Genomic DNA, 27,955 nt, shown 5'->3' on the forward strand with positions numbered 1-27,955 from the left:
TGCCAGTGGTTACATAAAGGACAAGCTCCCCTCTCTTTTCCCTCTGCTTCCTCAGGCTCAGCAAATGAGAGACAGAGATACGACCAACCAACCTCAGGCTAGCACTGCATTCCAAACCAACATGAGGATAAATCAGCTATAAAACAAACCAACATGAGGATAAATCAGCTATAAAACAAACCAACATGAGGATAAATCAGCTATAAAACAAACCAACATGAGGATAAATCAGCTATAAAACAAACCAACATGAGGATAAATCAGACTATAAAACAAACCAACATGAGGATAAATCAGCTATAAAACAAACCAACATGAGGATAAATCAGCTATAAAACAAACCAACATGAGGATAAATCAGACTATAAAACAAACCAACATGAGGATAAATCAGACTATAAAACAAACCAACATGAGGATAAATCAGACTATAAAACAAACCAACATGAGGATAAATCAGACTATAAAACAAACCAACATGAGGATTAATCAGCTATAAAACAAACCAACATGAGGATAAATCAGACTATAAAACAAACCAACATGAGGATAAATCAGCTATAAAACAAACCAACATGAGGATAAATCAGCTATAAAACAAACCAACATGAGGATAAATCAGCTATAAAACAAACCAACATGAGGATAAATCAGCTATAAAACAAACCAACATGAGGATAAATCAGCTATAAAACAAACCAACATGAGGATAAATCAGCTATAAAACAAACCAACATGAGGATAAATCAGCTATAAAACAAACCAACATGAGGATAAATCAGCTATAAAATAAACCAACATGAGGATAAATCAGCTATAAAACAAACCAACATGAGGATAAATCAGCTATAAAACAAACCAACATGAGGATAAATCAGCTATAAAACAAACCAACATGAGGATAAATCAGCTATAAAACAAACCAACATGAGGATAAATCAGCTATAAAACAAACCAACATGAGGATAAATCAGCTATAAAACAAACCAACATGAGGATAAATCAGACTATAAAACAAACCAACATGAGGATAAATCAGCTATAAAACAAACCAACATGAGGATAAATCAGCTATAAAACAAACCAACATGAGGATAAAGCAGATATAAAACAAAGCAAGAACAGTTATGTGAAACATTGGAAAGCTGAAATCAAAACCCAAAACAAACTAGAAGTCTATCGGCCCTAAAAACAAACTATGATCCTGAAGAACACCTCTTAACTGTCAGAGACAGGAAGCAGTGACAGACCCTCACCAAACACAGGCTCAGTGACCACAGTCTAGCCATTGAAAAGGGGAGACACAAAAAGACGTGGGGGCCAAAAGAGCATCTAACATGTGGTCAGAGCATGACAGATGAGGTGGAGACAGAGGGACACCTCCTCCTTAAATGTGAAACATGTGAAAAACAGCGCCGGGCTTTTGTCCAGGAGCTGGAACATGTGACTCCAGAGTAGCAGGACATGGAGGACACAGGTAAGCTGCGGGGGGTCCTGGGAGGGGGGCAGCGGCGAGCATTGCAGCAAGATTTATATTGTCCTGCCACAACCTGAGAGACAGTGGGGGACGGCACCTATTGTACTGTTGTTGTTTAATATCATAATCATTGTTGTTGTTGCTGTTATTATTATAACCATTGTTGTGTTGTGTTGTTGTTGCTTTACATGCTTTGGCAATATGTACACAAACGTATGTCATGCCAATGAAGCACATACTGAATTGACAGAGACAGACAGACAGACAGACAGACAGAGAGAGAGACAGAGAGCGAGAGAGACAGACAAACAGAGATAGACAGACACAGTGAGAGAGACAGACAAACAGAGAGACAGAAAGAGGGCAAGCAAGACAGACAAAGAGACAGAGAGAGCGAGAAGAGACACACAAAGAGAGAGTATAGTCTGATTTATCCTCATGTTGGTTTGTTTTATAGTCTGATTTATCCTCATGTTGGTTTGTTTTATAGCTGATTTATCCTCATGTTGGTTTGTTTTATAGTCTGATTTATCCTCATGTTGGTTTGTTTTATAGTCTGATTTATCCTCATGTTGGTTTGTTTTATAGTCTGATTTATCCTCATGTTGGTTTGTTTTATAGCTGATTTATCCTCATGTTGGTTTGTTTTATAGCTGATTTATCCTCATGTTGGTTTGTTTTATAGCTGATTTATCCTCATGTTGGTTTGTTTTATAGCTGATTTATCCTCATGTTGGTTTGTTTTATAGTCTGATTTATCCTCATGTTGGTTTGTTTTATAGCTGATTTATCCTCATGTTGGTTTGTTTTATAGCTGATTTATCCTCATGTTGGTTTGTTTTATAGTCTGATTTATCCTCATGTTGGTTTGTTTTATAGTCTGATTTATCCTCATGTTGGTTTGTTTTATAGTCTGATTTATCCTCATGTTGGTTTGTTTTATAGCTGATTTATCCTCATGTTGGTTTGTTTTATAGTCTGATTTATCCTCATGTTGGTTTGTTTTATAGTCTGATTTATCCTCATGTTGGTTTGTTTTGTAGTCTGATTTATCCTCATGTTGGTTTGTTTTATAGCTGATTTATCCTCATGTTGGTTTGTTTTATAGTCTGATTTATCCTCATGTTGGTTTGTTTTATAGCTGATTTATCCTCATGTTGGTTTGTTTTATAGCTGATTTATCCTCATGTTGGTTTGTTTTATAGCTGATTTATCCTCATGTTGGTTTGTTTTATAGTCTGATTTATCCTCATGTTGGTTTGTTTTATAGTTGATTTATCCTCATGTTGGTTTGTTTTGTAGTCTGATTTATCCTCATGTTGGTTTGTTTTATAGCTGATTTATCCTCATGTTGGTTTGTTTTATAGCTGATTTATCCTCATGTTGGTTTGTTTTATAGTCTGATTTATCCTCATGTTGGTTTGTTTTGTAGTCTGATTTATCCTCATGTTGGTTTGTTTTATAGCTGATTTATCCTCATGTTGGTTTGTTTTATAGCTGATTTATCCTCATGTTGGTTTGTTTTATAGCTGATTTATCCTCATGTTGGTTTGTTTTATAGTCTGATTTATCCTCATGTTGGTTTGTTTTATAGTCTGATTTATCCTCATCTTGGTTTGTTTTATAGTCTGATTTATCCTCATGTTGGTTTGTTTTATAGCTGATTTATCCTCATGTTGGTTTGTTTTATAGCTGATTTATCCTCATGTTGGTTTGTTTTATAGTCTGATTTATCCTCATGTTGGTTTGTTTTATAGTCTGATTTATCCTCATGTTGGTTTGTTTTACAGTCTGATTTATCCTCATGTTGGTTTGTTTTATAGCTGATTTATCCTCATGTTGGTTTGTTTTATAGCTGATTTATCCTCATGTTGGTTTGTTTTATAGCTGATTTATCCTCATGTTGGTTTGTTTTATAGCTGATTTATCCTCATGTTGGTTTGTTTTATAGCTGATTTATCATCATGTTGGTTTGTTTTATAGTCTGATTTATCCTCATTTTGGTTTGTTTTATAGCCGATTTATCCTCATGTTGGTTTGTTTTGTAGTCTGATTTATCCTCATGTTGGTTTGTTTTATAGTTGATTTATCCTCATGTTGGTTTGTTTTATAGTCTGATTTATCCTCATGTTGGTTTGTTTTATAGTCTGATTTATCCTCATGTTGGTTTGTTTTATAGTCTGATTTATCCTCATGTTGGTTTGTTATATAGTCTGATTTATCCTCATGTTGGTTTGTTTTATAGCTGATTTATCCTCATGTTTGTTTGTTTTATAGTCTGATGTATCCTCATGTTGGTTTGTTTTATAGTCTGATTTATCCTCATGTTGGTTTGTTTTATAGTCTGATTTATCCTCATGTTGGTTTGTTTTATAGCTGATTTATCCTCATGTTGGTTTGTTTTATAGTCTGATTTATCCTCATGTTGGTTTGTTTTATAGCTGATTTATCCTCATGTTGGTTTGTTTTATAGTCTGATTTATCCTCATGTTGGTTTGTTTTATAGTCTGATTTATCCTCATGTTGGTTTGTTTTATAGCTGATTTATCCTCATGTTGGTTTGTTTTATAGCTGATTTATCCTCATGTTGGTTTGTTTTATAGCTGATTTATCCTCATGTTGGTTTGTTTTATATCTGATTTATCCTCATGTTGGTTTGTTTTATAGCTGATTTATCCTCATGTTGGTTTGTTTTATAGCTGATTTATCCTCATGTTGGTTTGTTTTATAGCTGATTTATCCTCATGTTGGTTTGTTTTATAACTGATTTATCCTCATGTTGGTTTGTTTTATAGTCTGATTTATCCTCATGTTGGTTTGTTTTATAGTCTGATTAATCCTCATGTTGGTTTGTTTTATAGTCTGATTTATCCTCATGTTGGTTTGTTTTATAGTCTGATTTATCCTCATGTTGGTTTGTTTTATAGTCTGATTTATCCTCATGTTGGTTTGTTTTATAGCTGATTTATCCTCATGTTGGTTTTTTTTATAGCTGATTTATTCTCATGTTGGTTTGTTTTATAGCTGATTTATCCTCATGTTGGTTTGTTTTATAGCTGATTTATCCTCATGTTGGTTTGTTTTATAGTCTGATTTATCCTCATGTTGGTTTGTTTTATAGCTGATTTATCCTCATGTTGGTTTGTTTTATAGCTGATTTATCCTCATGTTGGTTTGTTTTATAGTCTGATTTATCCTCATGTTGGTTTGTTTTATAGCTGATTTATCCTCATGTTGGTTTGTTTTATAGTCTGATTTATCCTCATGTTGGTTTGTTTTATAGTCTGATTTATCCTCATGTTGGTTTGTTTTATAGCTGATTTATCCTCATGTTGGTTTGTTTTATAGCTGATTTATCCTCATGTTGGTTTGTTTTATAGCTGATTTATCCTCATGTTGGTTTGTTTTATATCTGATTTATCCTCATGTTGGTTTGTTTTATAGCTGATTTATCCTCATGTTGGTTTGTTTTATAGCTGATTTATCCTCATGTTGGTTTGTTTTATAGCTGATTTATCCTCATGTTGGTTTGTTTTATAACTGATTTATCCTCATGTTGGTTTGTTTTATAGTCTGATTTATCCTCATGTTGGTTTGTTTTATAGTCTGATTAATCCTCATGTTGGTTTGTTTTATAGTCTGATTTATCCTCATGTTGGTTTGTTTTATAGTCTGATTTATCCTCATGTTGGTTTGTTTTATAGTCTGATTTATCCTCATGTTGGTTTGTTTTATAGCTGATTTATCCTCATGTTGGTTTTTTTTATAGCTGATTTATTCTCATGTTGGTTTGTTTTATAGCTGATTTATCCTCATGTTGGTTTGTTTTATAGCTGATTTATCCTCATGTTGGTTTGTTTTATAGTCTGATTTATCCTCATGTTGGTTTGTTTTATAGTCTGATTTATCCTCATGTTGGTTTGTTTTATAGCTGATTTATCCTCATGTTGGTTTGTTTTATAGCTGATTTATCCTCATGTTGGTTTGTTTTATAGTCTGATTTATCCTCATGTTGGTTTGTTTCATAGCTGATTTATCCTCATGTTGGTTTGTTTTATAGCTGATTTATCCTCATGTTGGTTTGTTTTATAGCTGATTTATCCTCATGTTGGTTTGTTTTATAGTCTGATTTATCCTCATGTTGGTTTGTTTTATAGTCTGATTTATCCTCATGTTGGTTTGTTTTATAGCTGATTTATCCTCATGTTGGTTTGTTTTATAGCTGATTTATCCTCATGTTGGTTTGTTTTATAGTCTGATTTATCCTCATGTTGGTTTGTTTCATAGCTGATTTATCCTCATGTTGGTTTGTTTTATAGCTGATTTATCCTCATGTTGGTTTGTTTTATAGTCTGATTTATCCTCATGTTGGTTTGTTTTATAGTCTGATTTATCCTCATGTTGGTTTGTTTTATAGTCTGATTTATCCTCATGTTGGTTTGTTTTATAGCTGATTTATCCTCATGTTGGTTTGTTTTATAGCTGATTTATCCTCATGTTGGTTTGTTTTATAGCTGATTTATCCTCATGTTGGTTTGTTTTATAGTCTGATTTATCCTCATGTTGGTTTGTTTTATAGCTGATTTATCCTCATGTTGGTTTGTTTTGTAGTCTGATTTATCCTCATGTTGGTTTGTTTTATAGTTGATTTATCCTCATGTTGGTTTGTTTTATAGTCTGATTTATCCTCATGTTGGTTTGTTTTATAGTCTGATTTATCCTCATGTTGGTTTGTTTTATAGTCTGATTTATCCTCATGTTGGTTTGTTTTATAGTCTGATTTATCCTCATGTTGGTTTGTTTTATAGTCTGATTTATCCTCATGTTGGTTTGTTTTATAGTCTGATTTATCCTCATGTTGGTTTGTTTTATAGCTGATTTATCCTCATGTTGGTTTGTTTTATAGCTGATTTATCCTCATGTTGGTTTGTTTTATAGCTGACAGAGGAAAAATAGACAGAGAGCGAGAGACAGGGACATAAAGAGAGAGACAAATTGAATTGAATTGAGAGACAGAGACAGACAGAGAGAGTGAGAGAGACACCTTGCGGCACAATATGTGTCAGAATGTCATAGCCTAAGGGGTCAGTGAGTGACCAAAACACCGTCAGTTACTGTTCCAATTACTGTTCAAGTGCTGTTCTATGTTCCTGCCAGTTCCACCTATTCCTTCTTCCGTTTTTTAAATTGTGTTTTTTCTTCCTTTGTTTGGCTCTCTGTTGACCTGTTGTGTTGTCACCTGCTTTGGCACCATTGTAATTAATGCAGTCATGCCAATAAAGCACCACTGAATTGAATTGAACTGAATTGAGAGAGAGGCAGAGAGACACAGACAGAGAGACAGACAGACACAGACAGAGACCGAGAGAGACAGACAGTTTGCTGTGTGATCATTCTCAGACGTGGGTCTACTGTGGACAGCATGCCCTCCTATTGCCACACACACTGTGTTGCTCTTCAACAGTGGCGTGAGTCCAACCAGTACAGACCTCCATCACAAGTCTACTTCCCGTTACAAACATGGAGGTTTACACTGGCTAACTAGCGAGACTGGCTACCCTACGACTTAAGCTAGCATCACTTTGGGTTTCCCGTGTGATTATGCCTTAAAGCTACACCGCCATTTTTTAAGCTTAGGCACATCTGCACCACAACCACAGCTCTCCAGCAGTCACTGACAACGATGTTGCTGCTGGTCTGCATGGGCTAGCAGTTAGCTTAGCCTGTACTCGGTGTTTCCTCTTCAGGTGGGGCCGCAGTCTCTGGGCTCATAGGACGCAGTAGACCAAGCTCCCTCAGCCATCAGACAAACACAGATACGGACAAAGACGCTGCATGGACGGTACTGGGTGAGGCCGCTGCAAACGTGAGTTCGCGCCGCCATCTTCCCACACCGGTACTGGGTGAGGCCGCTGCAAACGTGAGTTCGCGCCGCCATCTTCCCACACCATTACTGGGTGAGGCCACTGCAAACGTGAGTTCACGCCGCCATCTTCCCACACCGGTACTGGGTGAGGCCGCTGCAAACATGAGTTCTCGCTGCCATCTTCCCACACCATTACTGGGTGAGGCCGCTGCAAACGTGAGTTCTCGCTGCCATCTTCCCACACCGGTACTGGGTGAGGCCGCTGCAAACGTGAGTTCTCGCTGCCATCTTCCCACACCGGTACTGGGTGAGGCCACTGCAAACGTGAGTTCACGCCGCCATCTTCCCACACCGGTACTGGGTGAGGCCGCTGCAAACATGAGTTCTCGCTGCCATCTTCCCACACCGGTACTGGGTGAGGCCGCTGCAAACGTGAGTTCTCGCTGCCATCTTCCCACACCGGTACTGGGTGAGGCCGCTGCAAATGTGAGTTCGCGCCGCCATCTTCCCACACCGGTACTGGGTGAGGCCGCTGCAAATGTGAGTTCGCGCCGCCATCTTCCCACACCGGTACTGGGTGAGGCCACTGCAAACGTGAGTTCGCGCTGCCATCTTCCCACACCATTACTGGGTGAGGCCACTGCAAACGTGAGTTCACGCTGCCATCTTCCCATACCGGTACTGGGTGAGGCCGCTGCAAACGTGAGTTCACGCCGCCATCTTCCCATACCGGTACTGGGTGAGGCCGCTGCAAACGTGAGTTCACGCTGCCATCTTCCCACACCATTACTGGGTGAGGCCACTGCAAACGTGAGTTCACGCCGCCATCTTCCCACACCATTACTGGGTGAGGCCGCTGCAAACATGAGTTCGCGCTGCCATCTTCCCATACCGGTACTGGGTGAGGCCGCTGCAAACGTGAGTTCACGCTGCCATCTTCCCACACCGGTACTGGGTGAGGCCGCTGCAAACGTGAGTTCACGCCGCCATCTTCCCACACCGGTACTGGGTGAGGCCGCTGCAAACATGAGTTCACGCTGCCATCTTCCCACACCGGTACTGGATGAGGCCGCTGCAAACGTGAGTTCACGCTGCCATCTTCCCACACCGGTACTGGGTGAGGCCGCTGCAAACGTGAGTTCGCGCCGCCATCTTCCCACACCATTACTGGGTGAGGCCGCTGCAAACGTGAGTTCACGCCGCCATCTTCCCACACCGGTACTGGATGAGGCCGCTGCAAACGTGAGTTCACGCTGCCATCTTCCCACACCGGTACTGGGTGAGGCCGCTGCAAACGTGAGTTCGCGCCGCCATCTTCCCACACCAGAAGCGGAAACTCAATGAGAAGAAAAGAAAGCCACTTTATTTTGTCATTGTATTCTTACAATGAATGTGTTGTCTGCATGTAACCATCCTATTGTATAGCAGCAATGGGCAGCTGCAGCACCCAGGGACCAGCTCCAGTTCTTCTTTCCCCTGCCTTTTTCAGGGGCACAGGCAGGAGTATTAACCCTAACATGCATGTCTTTTTGATGGTGGGAGGAAACCCACACAGACACGGGGAGAACATGCAAACTCCACACAGAAAGGACCTGGGAATGCCTGGGGTTCGAACCCAGGACCTTCTTGCTGTGAGGCAACAGTGCTGACCACTGGGCCACCACAGACGTTTTAACATCAAGCCCTCATCACAATAAACTACTGCAGTCTTGTGATATATAATGAAAGCAGTGAAGAAATACTGCTCACAGCAAATACACACCACCACTGTGACAAATTTCCACAGTGTAGATTCAAAGTGGTTATCCTGGTTTGTTTTCATACTACAAATCCTAGCTTTACATTTGATATTTTTATATTATTATTTTATTGATCCCTGTGGGGAAATTCTTCCTCTGCATTTATCCCATCCTAGCTGTGTAGCTAGGAGCAGTGGGCAGCGCTGTGCAGCGCCCGGGGACCACCTCCAGTTCGTCTCGCCATGCCTCGGTCAGGGGCACAGACAGCAGTATTAACCCTAACATGCATGTCTTTGGATATGGGCGTGATCCTGAACACCAAGTGTTCTAAAGCATGTCACAATTTCGCTAACATATTACAGCAGTAGCATTCGTGTTTTGTAGGGAGAAGCCTGATAAACTGGCACGGTGGTGCAGTGGGTTAGTGCGGTCGCCTCACAGCAAGAAGGTCCCGGGTTTGGGCTCCGAGGTACTCCAACCTTGGGGGTCGTCCCGGGTCGTCCTCTGTGTGGAGTTTGCATGTTCTCCTCGTGTCTGCGTGGGTTTCTTCCGGGTGCGCTGGTTTCCTCCCACAGTCCAAATCAGCCATACTAATTCTCCCTAGGGGTGTGTGTGTATGTGTGTGTGTGTGGGCCCTGTGATGGCCTGGCAACCTGTCCAGGGTGTCTCCCCGCCTGCCACCCAATGACTGTTGGTATAGACTCCAGCATCCCTGCAACCCTGAGTAGGATAAGCGGTTTGGATAATGGCTGGATGGATGGATGGAAGACTGATAAACAATGTCATCCAAAATGGTAACACTGAGCAACACATCAATCCATATCAAACATGGAATCAAAGCTAATTAAACATTAATGCTTAGCTCTGCATTTTAGCGCCTATCTCTTTCTTTTCCACATTCGACGTGCAACTTTCTTCTTCTCTTCCTTTTGTGACAGACTCGACATATTTCCTGTCTGGGCACCATTGCATTTGAATACTTGGCGGGAACGGGGGACCAAACGAGCACTAACGGAAAAAAAGCATAGAAAGGAGCAATCACACAACACTAACACATCAGCCTGGCACTGCTCTAAAGTTGCAAGTGGGAAATGCATCAAATACGCTATTCTTTTTTTGAGAATGGAAACATTATGGACAGGATGGATGCTCTGTTCATCACGACAGACTGCAGGTATCTACTGAATATGATCTCACAGAGATAAAACAACCTTTCTGCTGCTCTCGCTGCATCCCATTCACATGGAAGTCACTTCAACTCAATTTTATTTGTGTAGCCCAATATCACACAATCACAAGTTTGCTTCAGGGAGCTTTACAGCAACACAACATCCTGTCCTTAGACCCTCACATCGGATAAGGAACAACTCCCTAAAAGAATCCTGTGTCCCGGTTGCCAGGAAATGTATTTAGGTCAGTCAGTCACCTGAGACACTGCTCATGTACCACCCACCACTAGCCTCTTCATCAAACTCTTCATCACAAACGGAGGAGTTTTTTTTTTTTTGACCGATCATACCTGCTTTTAACTGAGCCACAGAGTTTACATTTTTACTGTTCGACTCTTCCCAGGTTGTCCCGGGTCGTCCTGTGTGTGGAGTTTGCATGTTCTCCCCGAGTCTGTGTGGGTTTCCTCCGGGTGCTCCGGTTTCCTCCCACAGTCCAAAGACATGTAGGTCAGGGGACTCGGTCGTACTAAACTGTCCCTAGGTGTGAATGTGTGTGTCGGCCCTGTGGTGGTCTGGCAGCCTGTCCAGGGTGTCTCCCCGCCTGCCACCTAATGACTGCTGGGATAGGCTCCAGCATCCCGTGACCCTAATTAGGATAAGCGGCTTGGATAATGGGTGGGGTGTGACTCTTTGCTCCTACAAATACAATTTTAAAAATCACATCCTGTTTAAATGGAGGTCACATGATGGAGCGTACTCCTGTCAGCTATGATTAGACAGGATGGGGATGCAAGCCTTTACATTCGTCTTTTTATGATCTCCAACACATACACACTTGATAAAGCAGTGTCATGGACACACTGATGAGCCAAAACATTATGACCTCCTGCCTAATGTGCTGTTGGTCCTCCATGTGCCACCAGAACAGTGCCGACCCACCGAGGCATGGACTCAACAAGACCCCTGAAGGTGGCTTGTGATATCCAACATAAAAAAATTAGCAGCAAATCCTTGGTTGCAAGATGGAGCCACTGTGGATCGGCTTGTCGGTCCAGCACATTCCACAGATGCTCAATCGGACTGAGATCTGGAGAATTTGAAGGCCAGGGCAACACCTTGAACACTTCCGTCATGTTCCTCAAACCATTCCCAAACAATGTGTGCAGTGTGGCAGGGGGGATTAATCCTGCTGAAAGAGGCCACTGCCAACAGGGAATACCACTGCCATGAAGGGGTGTACCTGGTCTGCAACGATGTTTAGGTAGGTGGTATGTGTCAAATGGACGACCACATGAATGGCTGGACCCAGGGTTTGACAGCAGAACATTGCCCAGAGCATCACACTGCCTCTACCAGCTTGTCGTCTTCCCACAGTGCATCCTGGCATCATCACTTCCCCAGGTAAACAGCACACATGTACACGGCCATCCATGTGATCTAAAAGAAAACAGGACTCGTCGGACCAGGCGACCTTCTTCCATTGCTCCAAGGTTCAGTTCCGATGCTCACGTGCCCATTGTAGGTGCTTTCAACAGTGGACAGGGGTCAACATGGCACTCTGACCGGTCTGCGGCTACACAGCCCCATACTCAGGAGGGTGAGATGCACTGTGCTTTGTGACACATTCCTCCCATAATGTCATTGAAATTTGTGTGACTTGTGCCACAGTAGACCTTCTGTCTGTTTGGACCAGACGGGACAGCCTTTGTTGCCCTTGTGTATCGATGAGCTTTGGGTGCCTTACACCCTGTCCCTGGTTTGTGGTTTGTCCCTCCTTGGACCACTGACGGTAGGTACTCGCCACTGCTGACCGGGAGCACCCCACAAGCCTTGCTGTTTTGAGAGATGCTCTGACCCAGTCGTCTGGCCACAAGTATTTGGCCTTTGTCAAACTCACTCAGGTCTTTACTCCTGCCCATTTCTCCTGCATCCAACACGATGACTATGAGAACTGGTTGTTCACTTACCATCTAATCTACCCAGACCTTGACGTGTGCCCTTGTTTGGAGATCAACGTTATTCGGTTCACCTGTGATCGGTCATAATGTTCTGGCTCATCAGTGTACATGCAGTGGGATCAGCTGTATTTGCTACTAGCTCAGATGGAGTTTGGTCATGCTTTGCTCAATGCTTTTTATGTTTTATGTAAAGCCCTCTGAATTACCTTGGTGCTGAAATGTGCTAAACAAATACGTTTGCCTTGCTTTATTCTCCATAGAAGATGTTACAGCAGCAGCTCCAGTAGCGCTGACATCACACTTAGACCGGCAAGTAGCTTTGCCATGAATGAAGGATAATGTGCTGTGTTACAGCACTAGATTCATTTTACTTTCATCAGTACTGTCACACACACAAAAAAACCCTATCAGCTCAGTGTGATTATGACCCTTGACCTCTGGTTTCTGCGTATGGTGACTGTCAGATGAACCACTGACAGATATGTAGTTTTGTTGTCTTTGCTGAAAGGCAGCTCACCATTTTGGCTGCTTCAGCTTCTCCTTCAGCCTGGATGATCTTCTGTCTCTGGTCCTGCTTAGCCTTCTCCACATAGAACTGGGCCCTCTGCGCCTCCTGCTGGGCTGAGGAGGTACAATACACACACACACACACACACACACACACACACACACACACACACACACACACACACACACACACACACACACACACACACACACACACACACACCAACAACCAGGGCTGTCAGATCGAAAACTGATTAAAATTCACTCCAAAGTTAAATATATATATACATACATACACACACACACACACACACACACACACACACACAGTATATCATCTCATCATCAGCTGCTTCTCAGGGGTCGGGTCACGGTGGCAGCAAGCTAAGCAGGGCACTCCAGACGTCCCTCTCCCCCAGCAACACCCTCCAGCTCCTCCTGGGGGATCCCAAGGCGTTCCCAGGCCAGATTGGACATGTAGTCCCTCCAGCGAGTTCTGGGTCTACCCCGGGGTCTCCTCCCAGTTGGACGTGCCCGGTAAACCTCCAAAGGAAGGCGCCCAGGAGGCATCCTGATCAGATGCCTGAACCATCTCAACTGGCTCCTTTCTACTCCAAGCTCCCACCGGATGTCTGAGCTCCTCACCCTATCTCTAAGGCTGAGCCCAGACACCCTACGGAAGAAGCTCACTTCAGTCGCTTGTATCCATGATCTCACCCTTTCGGTCACTACCCAAAGCTCATGACCGTAGGTGAGGGCTGGAATGAAGACAAACAGGTAAACTGAGAGCTTTGCCTTCCGGCTCAGCTCCCTCTTCACCACAACGGTCCGGTACAACGCCCGCATTACTGCTGATGCTGCACCAATCCACCTGTCAATCTCCCGCTCCATCCTCCCCTCACTCCTGAACAAGACCCCGAGATACTTGAACACTGCTGATTATTACTTCTAATATTTCAAAATACAAAGTAATTTCAAGGTGTACATAGTAATGTATTTTTTAAAACCGATATCCATTTCAAAGACATGGCGGCTGACTTGCTGAATGATCTCGGTAGTGACTGGCCTCTAACCCGTTACATGTTATGTGGTTTGCCGAGGCCTCGCGTGCCTGTTCTTATTCATTTTCTACTCCTTAACAGCTGCAGGTTCAGATGGTTTCAACATCTTTTGTCAAGTCGCGTTAAGATATATGGGAAGTGGGATGACGCAAGCTTTTGTTTCAGATCAACGTGAGATTGGGCACATATTGAATTTATAAATGAGCAACATACTGATTTAACATTCAAACCTGTTCAAATTTTGAAAATTCTAATAGGCCTGCACTCAAATTTGATTTTTCTGAATAACTGAGCTTTCGCATGGGACTGCCCCAGATCGGTTCTTGTCCAATCCTACCTTAGTAACGGTTTCTATGTGAGGGAGGTCCGTCAAGCTCTCAACAGACTGCAAAACGCCGAAAAGGTGTGCCCATAGGACCTGCAAATCAGACCCTAGATATTTGAAAACAACATCCTTCATCTGCTCCAGGATGAGCTTGCTACTAGCCATCATCGATAGCTACTATAGCCAACGTATCATTACTGTTGCTTTTACCCACACCATGATTATGACCATCATCAATTAATCAACGCACTACTTACCAACATAACATGACCAAGGTACCTGATGATTGTAACCAGCTTGGTCTGTGGCCAGAGATACCTAGCTAAGCGATAGCTAGCCCACTAACATAACAGTTATCCTAGTCACAGGTTAAGCCTCCTACAGATTGTGTGACTTCAGCAGTCCTATAAGTTCACTGCAAGCCACACTGTGTGATGTGGATCTAATGAACTTGGGTACGACATGAAGTGTGATGTGTGTAGACTATACGATGACAACACTACTGAATCACATCATGTGTGATGTGTGTAGACTATACGATGATAACACTACTAAATCACATCATGTGTGATGTGTGTAGACTATACGATGACAACACTACTGAATCACATCATGTGTGATGTGTGTAGACTATACGATGACAACACTACTAAATCACAGGCTACCACACAAGTCCATAAAAACACCATCAGTGTGTGTGCCCCACCAGCGTGCATCATCAGTCTACACCGCTGGTAGAGCAACATGACGCCAAGCAGGAATCAAGTCCTTTCCGTGGTCGCCGCAGCTCGTTTTGTTGAATCCGTGGCATTTGGCTCACAGATGCTGGTAGTGTGTGTTTGTGTTTGGCGGCAGCACAGATGCTGCGTGGCGTTGATCAGTGCGTCATGTCGTGCTGCATTTCTATTGGTTGGTTAGTAGACGTAGGTCCTAGCAGCAGTCACATGGTGAGACGGTCGTCCTACATTTCTGACACTGTCAGACTTTTGTCCCAGCTTATCTTCGGTCACAAGACCGTAATAACGGCTGTCTCCGAAACTGTCTCACAGTGAACCTGTCTCACAGCGAACCTGTCTCACAGCGAACCTGTCTCACAGTGCGACGTAGGACCACCGTTTTAGAGCCACAACCAAAGATGTCGCCATGTTTAGCCATCTTTCATCTGAGACAGCCCACATCACACAGTCTGTAGGAGGCTTAAACCAGGTTCAGACTCTCATTTCAGAACAACCTGCAGGCAGGGTCGGCTGGACCCTGGTACAGTCTCCAGCCAGTCTGCCCTCCCCATATCACCGGCCATTCGGCAGTCAGCCTGCCCGCAGAGGCCTCTTGTTGTCCTTATTTCGTTGAAAATCCTGGTCCTGGTCCAGAGGTAAAAAAAAAAGAAAGAAAAAAAATCACGGGGCAGTTCACCCGGTCCTGCAGCGTGTCCCTGGCCGCCCCCGGACCCCATACAGAACACCCGGAGTAGCCTGGATAAAAGAACTTCGCGGTGTACCCTGGCCAAAGTCAACACTATAATACGATGATGTCGACAATGGATCATGAAAAAGATTCCAATAACAGCTGAAATATTCACTTACCTGCAGGGCAGGAACACGACTGGTCCACAACGTTATTTTGAGAGTGTTTAGAATTAGCTGATGGGGTATTTCATTGTTTGATTGTGACCAGTGAGCTTTACCCTCAATTAGAGTCGCACCTGGAGGCCCGTAGCCAACCAAAGTCAGTGTTAATTTTAGTATTCTGAATGTTTCCCTCCACCAAATACTGCAACCCCTTCTGCCTTGCATGGGATGATATTAAGGAGGAATTACTCCAAAATACATCACTTATTTTCTCTGGGACTGCGCTGATTTCTTCCTTTGTGTTTTGCGGCTACTTCCTGGATGGGTCCGAAAAGCTTGATTGGCGTAGCAACAGTAACTAAGGGGGGCAGGACTTTGCAAAAGGTCAATTAAAAGCTGGTTCTGACTCAAGTGAGTCCAAAGCAAGAGAAAATTCACCCCACCCGTTAACAAAGTACTAATCAGTGTACAATACTACTAAAAATAATACTCACTCCTAGCTTATCTGCAAAGCCTAGATATGTACTGTGTTGGGTGGTAAAACCCCCACGAAGCAAACATGCCTCACATACAACATTCACACCTATGGACCATGCAGTCTCAGTATGTACTGTGGTACTATGTTAGTACTGTTCGAGGTACTGATGTCTGTGTACCATGTGTATCAGTATGTACTGTGGTACTATGTTAGTACTGTTTGAGGTACTGATGTCTGTGTACCATGTGTATCAGTATGTACTGTGATACTATGTTAGTACTGTTCGAGGTACTGGTGTCTGTGTACCATGTATATCAATATGTACTGTGGTACTATGTTAGTACTGTTCGAGGTACTGGTGTCTGTGTACCATGTGTATCAGTATGTACTGTGGTACTATGTTAGTACCGCTCGAGGTACTGGTGTCTGTGTACCATGTGTACCAGTATGTACTGTGGTACTATGGTAGCACTGTTAGGGGTACTGGGTACTGTGTCCGGGTACTGTGTGTGTCTTCTTACCAACTTGTTTGGCCTCTACAGCAGCGGTGTACTCTCGGCTGAAGCTGAGTTCGGTGATGGCGACATCGTCCAAGATGATGTTGAAGTCCTTTGCTCGTTCAAACAGTTCCCGTCGAATCAACAGCGACACCTTGAGACAGACACACAGACAGACAGGGAAAAAGTTACTTGAGGTATAAAAACTACTACTTTCACAGGATTAGCCACCAAATTAATTGTCTGAATCCCCCCCAAAAACAAGATACAATCGAATTTAATCAAATGGACACAGTAAATTAGCATAATTTCATCATACCCAAACATCTGGATTATTTTAGTCTGAAAGAAAAAAACAGAAGCCTGACTACACACATCTGACTACACACAGGGTAAGAGAAGATCGAGTCATTTGGCTGAACAGTCTAAATGCTGTCCAAAACCACTCACACTGATTTTGATCATTAGCAATGATCATTACTCATGATCGGACTGGTCTAATGTGTGTGTCTGTATGCGTATGTGTTGTGGGGCTGTCACGATCATGAAATCTTAGTTGACGATTAATTGTCACACAAAAAAATCTCGATTAACGATTTAACTGTCTTTTTTTGGTTCCCCCCCCTTTTTCTCCCCAACTGTACTTGGCCAGTATTTTCTGAGCTGTCCTGGTCGCTGCTCCACCCCCTCTGCCAATCCCCCGAATTGAACGGCTGCATTTCTCTGGCTATATACCACGTTACACTGTCTGTTAACGTGCACCATCTGGTACTGTCACGTTTATATTTACACACCCGTCCGAAAGCTTCAGGAACAGCCAGTTATTTTATATTGCCGGGATGGAACTGCAGCGGTGGCTGTCTTTCCAAGTTCGGTGAATTGGGTGAGGTGGTGGATCCATAGATGAGTTTTTAAATGTGTGGTATTTGCGCTTTTGACCGCCACCTTTTTGCTGCAAAGCCAACAAATCGCCTCTTCCAAGTTATCGGGCTCTCCCGTTTCATCTGGCTTAAAACCAACATGTGGCCACAGCACTGCTGTGGTGTTGGGCTCTGCAACTACGTCCATGATGTTGATGTCAACACACGCTCGTCCAAATGCAGTCGTCCAATATTATAGATTATCATAGAAGAATATTAGAGAATATTATAGTTTATCATAGAATATTATAGTATATTATGGAATATTATAAAAGAATAGTATAGTATATCATAGAATAGTATAGAAGAATAGTATAGAATATAATAGTATATCATAGAATATTATAGAAGAATATTATAATATATTATGCAATAGTATAGTATATCATAGAATATTAGAGAAGAATATTATAGTATATTATGGAATATTATAGAATATTATAGTATATTATAGAATAATATTGTAGTATATTATGGAATATTATAGATTATAGAATATTATAGAAGATTATGGTATATTATAGAATATTATAGAAGAACATTATGGAATATTATAGAAGAATATTATATTGTAGAATATCATAGAATATTATAGTATATTATAGAATATTATAGGAGAATATTATAGTATATTATGGAATATTATAGAAGACTATGATAGAATATTACAGTTTAGTATAGAAGAATATTATAGAATATTGTAGAATATCAAAGAATATTATAGTATATTATGGAAAATTATAGAATAAGCAACTCAAGATGAACAGTTTGTTGGCCCTAATTCACACTCATGTGCCAGGGGTGCAACAAGATGACGTCATTTAAAAGCGTGCCAGTCAAACAACAAACGGTGGAAAACGACGTGGAAATAGTGATTGAAATACAATATTTCTGTCAGTTTCATCCAGCTGTTTTTACACAAATGAATGGAAACGATTCGAAACAATATGCAAAATGATCGCCGTCAGGTCAAATAATCGCAACCAGGCAATTATGTAATAATTGTGACAGCCCTAATCACAACACGCTGACGGATTTTCTCATCAGCTCTTCAACTAACTGCAGCAACATCTGGACCAATTCAGAACACACACACACACACACACACACACACACGTTTAACAGATGGTCTCCATATTGGCGTGCGGCGCTGTGACATGTACCTGTGCTCGCTGAGTGATGAGCTGGGAGGCGTTGAATTTGGCCACGACGCTCTTCAGCACCTCATTAACGATGGAGGGGAGGACCCGCTCGTCGTAGTCCGTCCCCAGCCGCTGGTACATGGTCGGCAGGTTGGACGCCAGCGGCCGCGACAGAACTCGCAGGGCGATATTCACCATCTGCAGGTCTGGAAAAAAAACACAGGTTAAAAGAGGTCCATAAAATACACCCTGCTGATGTGAGCTGAGGAACACGCCCTGAGGAGCTCACAGGGTTTCCTGTCTCCTTGTAGTGACATGACCAGTTTCCATCAAGCCACTTCCCATGCATATCTAGAAGTTGTGAATAAAAAGTTGAATAGCGATACAAAATATTTAAAATTCCCTGAATATCAAGAAAACATCTTCACAGCTTTGGTTGGACAACCTGACGTGTCCAAGAGATTATACTTCAGAAGAGCAACGGCAAGAATTTCTGTTTATTTCCCAGCAAGTCTCCTGCAGTGTGTTCTAGGGTTAGTCCTGGGCACAACAGGATTAAAGCACACATGCTTTTTTCTTTACAACAGGTCGTATTTTCATATTTTTCCCATCACACATATTGACGATGATGTCATTTACTCACGAGCTTCATTCAGTAGATTTAGGACAGGGGACCACCGCTGGACTCAGCTTTACAATGGTGTCTTATGGGACATGTGAACAGGAGCGTTAAACGTGTCCTTTAAACAATAGCTCCCCCTAGTGTCTCAGTCAGACTGTGTCCATGACTGTCCATTATCTAATGCCCCTTTTCCACTACATGGTACTGGCTCAACTCGACCCGCTTCTGTGTCGTTTTCCACTAGCGTAACAGTACCCCCTCAGTGTAGCTGGTCGTCATAGCGACGCCTGGTTTCCAATTTCAAAATGCAGTTGTAAGATAACTCTGCTTCGACATTTAAAAATGCCGGGGGATGTCCCATGCACGCACTGATGACGGCGTGACGTGTTTCTCTGACCAATCAGAGGTCTGCATTGATTTTGGTACCCGCTCCAGTGTTCTTGGAACCTCGACGAAGGGGATACGAGAAAAGTGGTACAGTTTCCAAAATGCCGGTACTTTCCAGTCATGGAAAACGAAGAAAGGGCGAGTCGAGTCGAGTCGAGCCGAGCCAGTACCACGTAGTGGAAAAGGGCCATAAGAATTCTCTATTGTCCTGGCCAGCTAGTTTATGGATGGTTACTACAAGCTTCGGTAAGTACAGGCAGCTACTTCCTGCAGGTTGAACCAGGAAGTAGATCAGCATGTCCTCCACCATTGATCATACTGGACATTTCACATCATCACTTTAACTTCCAAATACCTGGTTTAGATAATTGGGTTAAATTGGACTTGTTGAAACATGTCTGACACTCCTGTTCAGTTGTCCCGTAAGACAACGATGTGAAGCTGAGTCCAGCGGTGGTCCTGCGGCCAAAATCTACAGAATGAAGCCAGTGAATAAATGACATAATAACTGATATGTATGGGGGGGGGGGGTGACTAAGGTCATAATAAAAAAGAAATTACCCTTTCAAGGGAGGAGAAGGGTAAAGTAAGCTAGGAAGTGCAGCTGACTCCCATCTGATTCGTGTGGCTGCTGAAAGATGTGCTCAACATTTCTTTTTTTTGTTTTTGTAAACCCCCCCCCCTTTCTCCCCAATTGTATCCGACCAATTACCCCACTCTTCTGAGTCGTCCTGGTCGCTGCTCCACCCCCTCTGCCGATCTGGAGAGGGCTGCAGACTACCACATGTCTCTTCTGATACATGTGGAGTCGCCAGCCGCTTCTTTTCACCTGACAGTGAGGAGTTTCACCAGGGGGACGTAGTACATGGGAGGTTCATGTTATTCCCCCCAGTTCCCCCTCCCCTCGAACAAGCACTCCGACTGACCAGAGGAGGCGCTAGCGCAGTGACCAGGACACACAGCCACATTCAGCTTTCCACCCGCAGACACGGCCTGTTGTGTCTATAGGGACGCCCGACCAAGTCGGAGGCAACATGGGGATTTGAACCAGGATCCCCGGGTTGGTAGGCAATGGAATAGAACGCTGTGTTACCCGGATGCCCCTGTGCTCAACATTTCTATGTAAAAATGTCTGATCAGAGTTGGACTCCATGCTTGTGTCTCACCTTTACTTCCTGTGAGAGAGGAAATCTTCCTGGGTTTGGCTCTGATGTCATAGATGATGGGGTACTGGAACCATGGTATCCTGTCAGCGACAGCAGACTTGTCAAGCTGGACCCATTATAGACATTACACATGGCACCTTCAACACAGCCGATAACCATATTACCACCTTCCTCCACTAGAGGGCACCGTCAGTCGTCCTTGTTCACATTCTCTTTTGTAAAGCATTTGCTGCGTAGCAGAAAGAATGCTGCATAAAGGCAGGCCCCATCCAATCCTTAACCCCACCCCTCGGTTTACAGCGCCCTCCGTTGGTAAGTGGCCCTTCAGAACCAAACTATGAGGGTTGGGGCAAAACTATTTAACTACAGAACAGGACGCCGCTCGTTTTCGTCATCAGTAGCCGAGTAACCAGCGAAATGTACCAAGAAGAACACGTGATCACCAGCGTTTTCTGCTTATAACCGAAACGCTGAAGCTAGATACCACTGCTAACTGGTTTCTTTTTTTTTATTACCCCCCCCCTTTTTTTTTCCCCCTCACCAGTTTTACCCAGCCAATTACCCCACTCTTCTGAGCTGTTCCAGTCGCTGCTCCACCCCCTCTGCCAAGCCGGGGAGGGCTGGAGACTACCACATGCTTCCTCCGATACGTGTGGAGTCGCCAGCCGCTTCTTTTTACCTGAAAGTGAGGAGTTTCACCAGGAGGCCAGTGTGTGGGAGGATCACGCTATTACCCCCAGTTCCCCCTCCCCCCGATCAGGCACCCTGACCAACCAGAGGTGGTGCTAGTGCAACAACCAGGACACATACCCACATCTGGCTTCCCACCCGCAGACATGGCCAATTGTGTCTGTAGGGACGCCCGACCAAGCCGGAGGTAACACGGGGATTCAAACCGGCGAGCCCCGTGTTGATAGGCAACGGAATAGACCACCACACCACCCGGATGCCCCACTAACTAGTTTCTATTGACATCACATGCTGAAATCACTGATGTCTCATCTTTTCAACTCACTGATATTCTCCATTACAAGGATGGCTTGTTCTGATTTAATCATGTTTATCATTTAATTGGGCATATATATACACGTTTATAGAGTTTCCCCCCCGAAACCGTCAATGTTTATATATATATAAAGTCAAGTAAACTCTTTATGAGACAGTACAAGCCTGTTTCATGCCATAAGCCATCATCAGCTGTCAATCACTTGACAACCGATGATTACTTACGGCATGAAACAGGCTTGTACTGTCTCATAAAGAGTTTACTTGACTCACTGGATTGTTTTGCTCCTTATCTGTTGAGCACTTTCCCTACCATTGAGTGTTTCTTTTAACAAATATTATATTTGCAAATGGAAATTTTTTTAAATGACTGAAATGAAAAATAACCAGTGATGAGGTATCAAGTATATCAGAGAATCATGATTGGCAAACCTGACTGTAAAATCTGGAAAAATACAAGGTTTATTATTTCAGTTGTAATCACGCAGCCCTATGTTAGATTTATATTCAGCAGCTCCGACCAAACAAGATGGCTGATAGAGGAAAGTAGACATGATGCAAATTAGTACTAGTTTGACTTTACTTAGGTCTGCTTCGTCCTGCTGTCATCTGTCATATTCAAGATGGCGCCAAATACGGTGGCCTCGGCTCTGCGCTCTCTTGTACTTTTTCTGTTTTAGTTTATTTGTTTAGTCTCCAGCGCCCCCTCACTGATCACACACAGCAGGGCAGAACTCTCAAGTCTCAACCTGTCCACTGGACAAACCGAACAGACTTTTTTTTACCGTCTTTAACATCTTAACAGAAGTCTTACTGAGGTCTTGATCGGTACAGTCCTGTTTAGACTATGATGAAGACGCTGAAAGGGGAAGTGAGCCGGAGCGCTTGTTAAACTGCGACAGCACGGATTCGGAACCGCGCTGCCATCAATCCACCTACATGATACACACACACTGTGGTCATTAAAGATCTCATGGCATTTATCACAAAGAGTAGGGGGTCCCCGGTATCCTGGCAACATTCCCACCTGGCTCTCTCCATCTGGCCACCTCATCATCCTCAATGTAATTCACTCAATGACTCTCCCCTCTCCACCTCAAGCTGATGTGTGGTGAGCATTCTGGTGCAAAATGGCTGCCGTGCATCACCCAGGTGGTGCTATACTGGTGGTGGTTGAAGTGAGTTACCCCCTTCAATGTGAAGCGCTTTGGGTGTCTAGATAAAGCACTATATAAATGTAATGATTATTATTATTATTTTTCCCGTTTCCCGTTTTACATCCTGTAGAGCCGGGTCCAAACTATGAACCTGAGGAACTATAGGGTATCATCATTATTATTATTACTTTTACTGACCACTCGAAGTGCTTTACAGTGTACGCCTCACATTCACTCACACATTCACACATTCGGCAGCAACCTTGAAACGGACAGCCCTTTTAGGTACAGCGCTGCTCCCCCCAATCAGGGGAAGGCCCTAGAAAATGTGGGCTAAAAACAGCTGTTTCTCATGTCTGCTGACTGGAATACCGCATCCAGTTGGAAATCAATTTCTTGCGGGCGAAATAAGGACGTTTTTACACTACTGACTTTTGGGACCTGGAACATTAGGACTCTTCTTGATCGGAGTGACTGATAGACCAGAATGACGAACTGCCCTTATTGCACAACAACTCTCTCGTTTCAACATTGATTTTGCGGCTCTCCAAGACTCCAAGACCAGACTTTCAGATGAAGGCCAACTCAAAGAAAAAGGTCTCAGATACACGTTCATATGGAAAGGATTATCAGAAACGGACAGCCAAATTCATGGAGTCGGCTTTGTGATCAGATCCAAACTTATCTGTGAACTGAATCTGTGACCTGAATCTAACACCTGTCTGCATTAACGAACGCATCATCTCCATCAGATTACCACTTCAAAAAGGATACTTCCTGACTGCCATCAGCGCTTATGCTCCAACTCTTGATGCTGACTATGAGTCGAAAATAGCTTTCTACAACACCCTATCAAGAACTATTTCCACCGTTCCAGTAGCTGACAAGCTCATCCTTATGGGTGACCTCAATGCTCGCATTGGCAGAGACAGTAATACATGGAGCAACATCATTGGGAAGCATGGAGTCGGTAAATGCAACTCAAACGAAAGCCTTCTCCTTGGCCTCTGTACAGACCATGGTCTCACCATCACAAATACTATCTTCCAACTCAAAATGAGCCAGAAAACTACCTGGACGCATCCGCGATCCCACCACTGGCATCTCATTGACTTTGTGATTGTACGCATGAAGGACCGATCCAACGTCCATGTCACCAAGGTACTCCCGCATGCAAACGATTGTTGGACGGATCATAGGCTGGTCATCTCCAAGCTCCATCTGCGACTCAAACCCAAGTCTAGACGCCCTGCCATGACCATCCCACTACAGAAAATCAACGTCCGAAAGCTTGAAGATCTCAGCGTAAGAAGCAGCTTCCAGAATACGTTCACGGAAGTCCTGAAGGATATTGCCCTCATCGAAATAACCCCATATCAAACTGGATAAACCTAAAAACGACCCTCCTCGCTGTAGCTGAAACCGAAATTGGTATTCTGAAAAGACGTCAACAGGATTGGTTTGAAAGAACAACCAGGAAATTTTCAACCTGATTAGCACAAAGAATCAAGCTCGTCTCTTCTGGGAGAAAGATAGAACCTCCAAGATGAAAGAAGAGCACTACAAGAAACTGAAGTCAAACACCCAAGCTTAACTCTGCTCTATGAAGGATGCTTGGTGGCGAAGTAAAGCCCTTTCAGTACCTTGGAAGTATCCTCGAAGAAACATGCAGTCTAGAACCAGATATCACCAACAGACTGAAAGCTGCCCACACTGCCTTTGGCCGACTCTCTCACCGTGTTTTCTATGATTGTGATCTCATGACATCAACCAAAATCATGGTTTACCGTGCAGTGGTTCTTTCAACCCTCCTGTACGGTTGTGAAGCCTGGACCCTCTACAAATACCAAATCCATAAACCAGAAGGCTTCCACCAGCAAAAACTGAGCAGTATTCTGGGAATTTCCTGGCAAGAACGGGTCACCAACAATCAAGTTCTCGAAAGAGCCCATCTCCTTTCCATTGAGACGACAATTGAACATCACCAGCTGCAGTGGCTTGGCCACACCCAGAGGATGCCAAACAACAGACTCCCCAAACAAATTTTATACTCCGAACTGACTGAAGGTCAAAGAAAAAGAGGAGCTCCCAAGAAACGCTACAAGGACTGTATCAAGGGAAAGCTGATCACCTTCAACATCGACCGTAAGAACTGTGAACAAGTAGTGGAAAATCGAAAGCACTGGAGAGCTGCCTGCCTGGCTGGTTCAATCAAGGCTGAAACAGACAAACGAAAGCATGCGGAAGAAAAGTGCCACTGCTGAAAAATCCGCCAAGAACAGAAAGCCGCAAGAATGGGTCCACCCCCTACTATCCCCTGTCCACACTGTTCCAGCCTCTTCTATTCTCACCTTGGACAGTCAAGCCATCTTCGTTTTAAGCACACACCTTAATCTCTTGGAATGGATCCTCGGACACGAGAGACGCCAACGACGACGACACTGAGAGAGCCACCAAACCAGACTCACATTCCATGTATGTACAAACCTACACCGGCAATAAACATGATTCTGGTTCTGGTTCTGATCTACTCACATGGAGTCTTTTTCGCTACAGCTGTCGACTAACTGGGACGCGCTGTGTGAATGCTTTAGCCCCCATACGGCTGTGGCACATGAGCATTTCAAATCAAAGGTGGATTTTTAACAACACATAAAACAAATACAAATTATCAACAATCTACCACCATCCATTATCTTAACCGCTTCTCCTGCTCCCAGGGTGGCGGGGATGCTGGAGCCTATCCCAGCAGTTATTGGGTGGCCGGTGGGGAGACACCCCGGACAGGCTGCCAGGCCATCACACGCACACACACATACACACACACGTACACAGACAATTAGGAACAATTTAGTATGACCAATTCACCTGACCTACATGTGTTTGGACTGTGGGAGGAAACTGGAGCCCCTTGAGGAAACCCACACAGACACGGGGAGAACATGCAAACTCCACACAGAGGACGACCCGCGATGACCCCCAAGGTTGGACTACCCCTGGGGCTCGAACCCAGAACCTTCCTGCTGTGAGGCGACCGCGCTAACCACTGCACCACCGTGCCGCCTTAAAACTTAAAGAGATGTCAGATGGTAATTGGTATTTTCGCAGGGTGATGTAAGGTGATGCAGGGTGATGTAAGGTGCCAACTGTTCCCGCTCAGAAAAATAAGACAACAGCACCATTCACTTTCATTCACAATGTCCTCTTACAAAATTCTTTCCACACAGAGACACCACTACCTGGCAGACACACACTATACAGCAGCCATGAACAGGACAGCTTTATTTCAGAAATCCAGTTCTCCTTAAAATCTTTTAGAAAGAATGCTTTCCACTTCAGTTCTCCCCTTACTGCCTTTCAGAGAAATGCATTTTTCCCATGTTTGGTACCTCTGAGCCGTTTGGTACCCCTGTTTCTTCTGTTTGATACCCCTGAGCTGTTTCCTTCTGTTTCATATTCTATTTTACCTGATAAATAAACAACACATGCTTTAACCTTTGATTCAATATCGCCTATCAAGTTTGATTTCATTGAGCCGTCTTTTTCTTTTTTGATGTGGATTTTTTTCTCCCCAATTGTATACAGCCAATTACTCCACTCTTCCGAGCTGTCCCGGTCTCTGCTCCACCCCCCTGCTGAGCCGGGGAGGGCTGCAGACTACCACGTCTCCTCCACTACATGTGGAGTCGCCAGCCGCTTCTTTTCACCTGACAGTGAGGAGTTTCACCAGGGGGACGTAGAACACGGGAGGATCACGCTATTCCCCCCAGTTCCCCCTCCTCCCTTAACAGGCGCCCCGACTGACCAGGGGAGGCGCTAGTGCAGCAACCAGGACACATACCCACACCTGGCCCAATTGTGTCTGTAGGGACGCCTGACCAAGCCGGAGGTAACACGGGGATTTGAACCGCCGATCCCCGTGTTGGTAGGCAACGGAATAGACCGCCACGCCACCCGGACGCCCCGCTGAATGGATTTCTTGATGTGTGGGGTGGATGGTGTTCATTTGTTTACTGGGACGACTTCCTCAGTATGTGGAGCTGATGCATGAGGAGCTCATACCTGAAGTGTAGTCCTTCAGCAAGCACCGTGTCCTTCTGTATCCCGCCGATCCTGTTGAAGATGATGGCCCTCTGTCCTCCTTCAACTGAGGACCAGAAAGAACACAGGCTGATGGACAGACTCAGGTAAAGGGGTCGGCGACATGGCATAAAGACCATATCAACATTTCTTTTTGGCAATATCACAATCCACGATATGGACCACAATCCTTTTTCTCCTCATGTTGCTTTTCTTTTTTTAAGATTTTTTTTCTTGAATTTTTTAAACTTTTATTAGATAGTTGCAGTGAAGAGGAAGATATGAGAGTGAGAGAGAGCGGTCGCCGGCTGGAATCCAACTGGCAACGTTGTGGCCCTTTGATATGCATTGCAACCATTTGGCTATGGCGGCGCCCCGCATGTTGCTTTTCTAAGACTATGTTTCAAGTTACTGAACAGTACAAGCAAATGTATAATTATATAGTACAAACACTTTTTATAACATTCAAGTATTTCAAATACAAGTGTAAGAAGTAAAAGACCATTTAGGTCAAAATACTTTTCCCAACATATTTCAATGAATATGTCACCAATTTCCAACAGCTGAAAAAAGTTCAAACAGTTCCCTGAGGGAAACTTCGTTTTCAACATACCGCAATTTAGAGTCACTGCAAAGGAGCTCGTCTAAGCAGTCAGATTTTAACACGAAACAAAGAAATCACTGAAAATATCCTCAGAACCCAAACAAGCACCAAAAGATAAACCATAGTCAAGTCAGTCATTCTGCAGAGTATTTACATTCAACAATTCTGACATCAGCCACTTCATTCACCTTCAGGTGCTCAGTCAGACTTCAGCATCTGACACGGAC

The 27,955-nt window shown here is 43.7% G+C and overlaps 1 protein-coding gene across 1 annotated transcript in view; it reads right to left on the bottom strand.

Moving 5' to 3' along the window:
• Positions 1-27,955, bottom strand: part of phb2a (prohibitin 2a) — a 38,822-nt gene that overhangs the window by 8,458 nt on the left and 2,409 nt on the right. Inside the window, exons 3-7 of the mRNA XM_056292764.1 lie at positions 27,107-27,191; positions 20,883-20,962; positions 18,729-18,913; positions 16,670-16,799; positions 12,727-12,830 (exon numbers count right to left, since the gene is read on the bottom strand). Coding sequence (XP_056148739.1) covers positions 12,727-12,830; positions 16,670-16,799; positions 18,729-18,913; positions 20,883-20,962; positions 27,107-27,191 — 584 coding nt within the window. The remainder of the gene's footprint in view (positions 1-12,726; positions 12,831-16,669; positions 16,800-18,728; positions 18,914-20,882; positions 20,963-27,106; positions 27,192-27,955) is intronic.

This window comes from Lampris incognitus, chromosome 14 (assembly GCF_029633865.1).
Source record: "Lampris incognitus isolate fLamInc1 chromosome 14, fLamInc1.hap2, whole genome shotgun sequence".
Taxonomy (NCBI): Eukaryota; Metazoa; Chordata; class Actinopteri; order Lampriformes; family Lampridae; genus Lampris; species Lampris incognitus.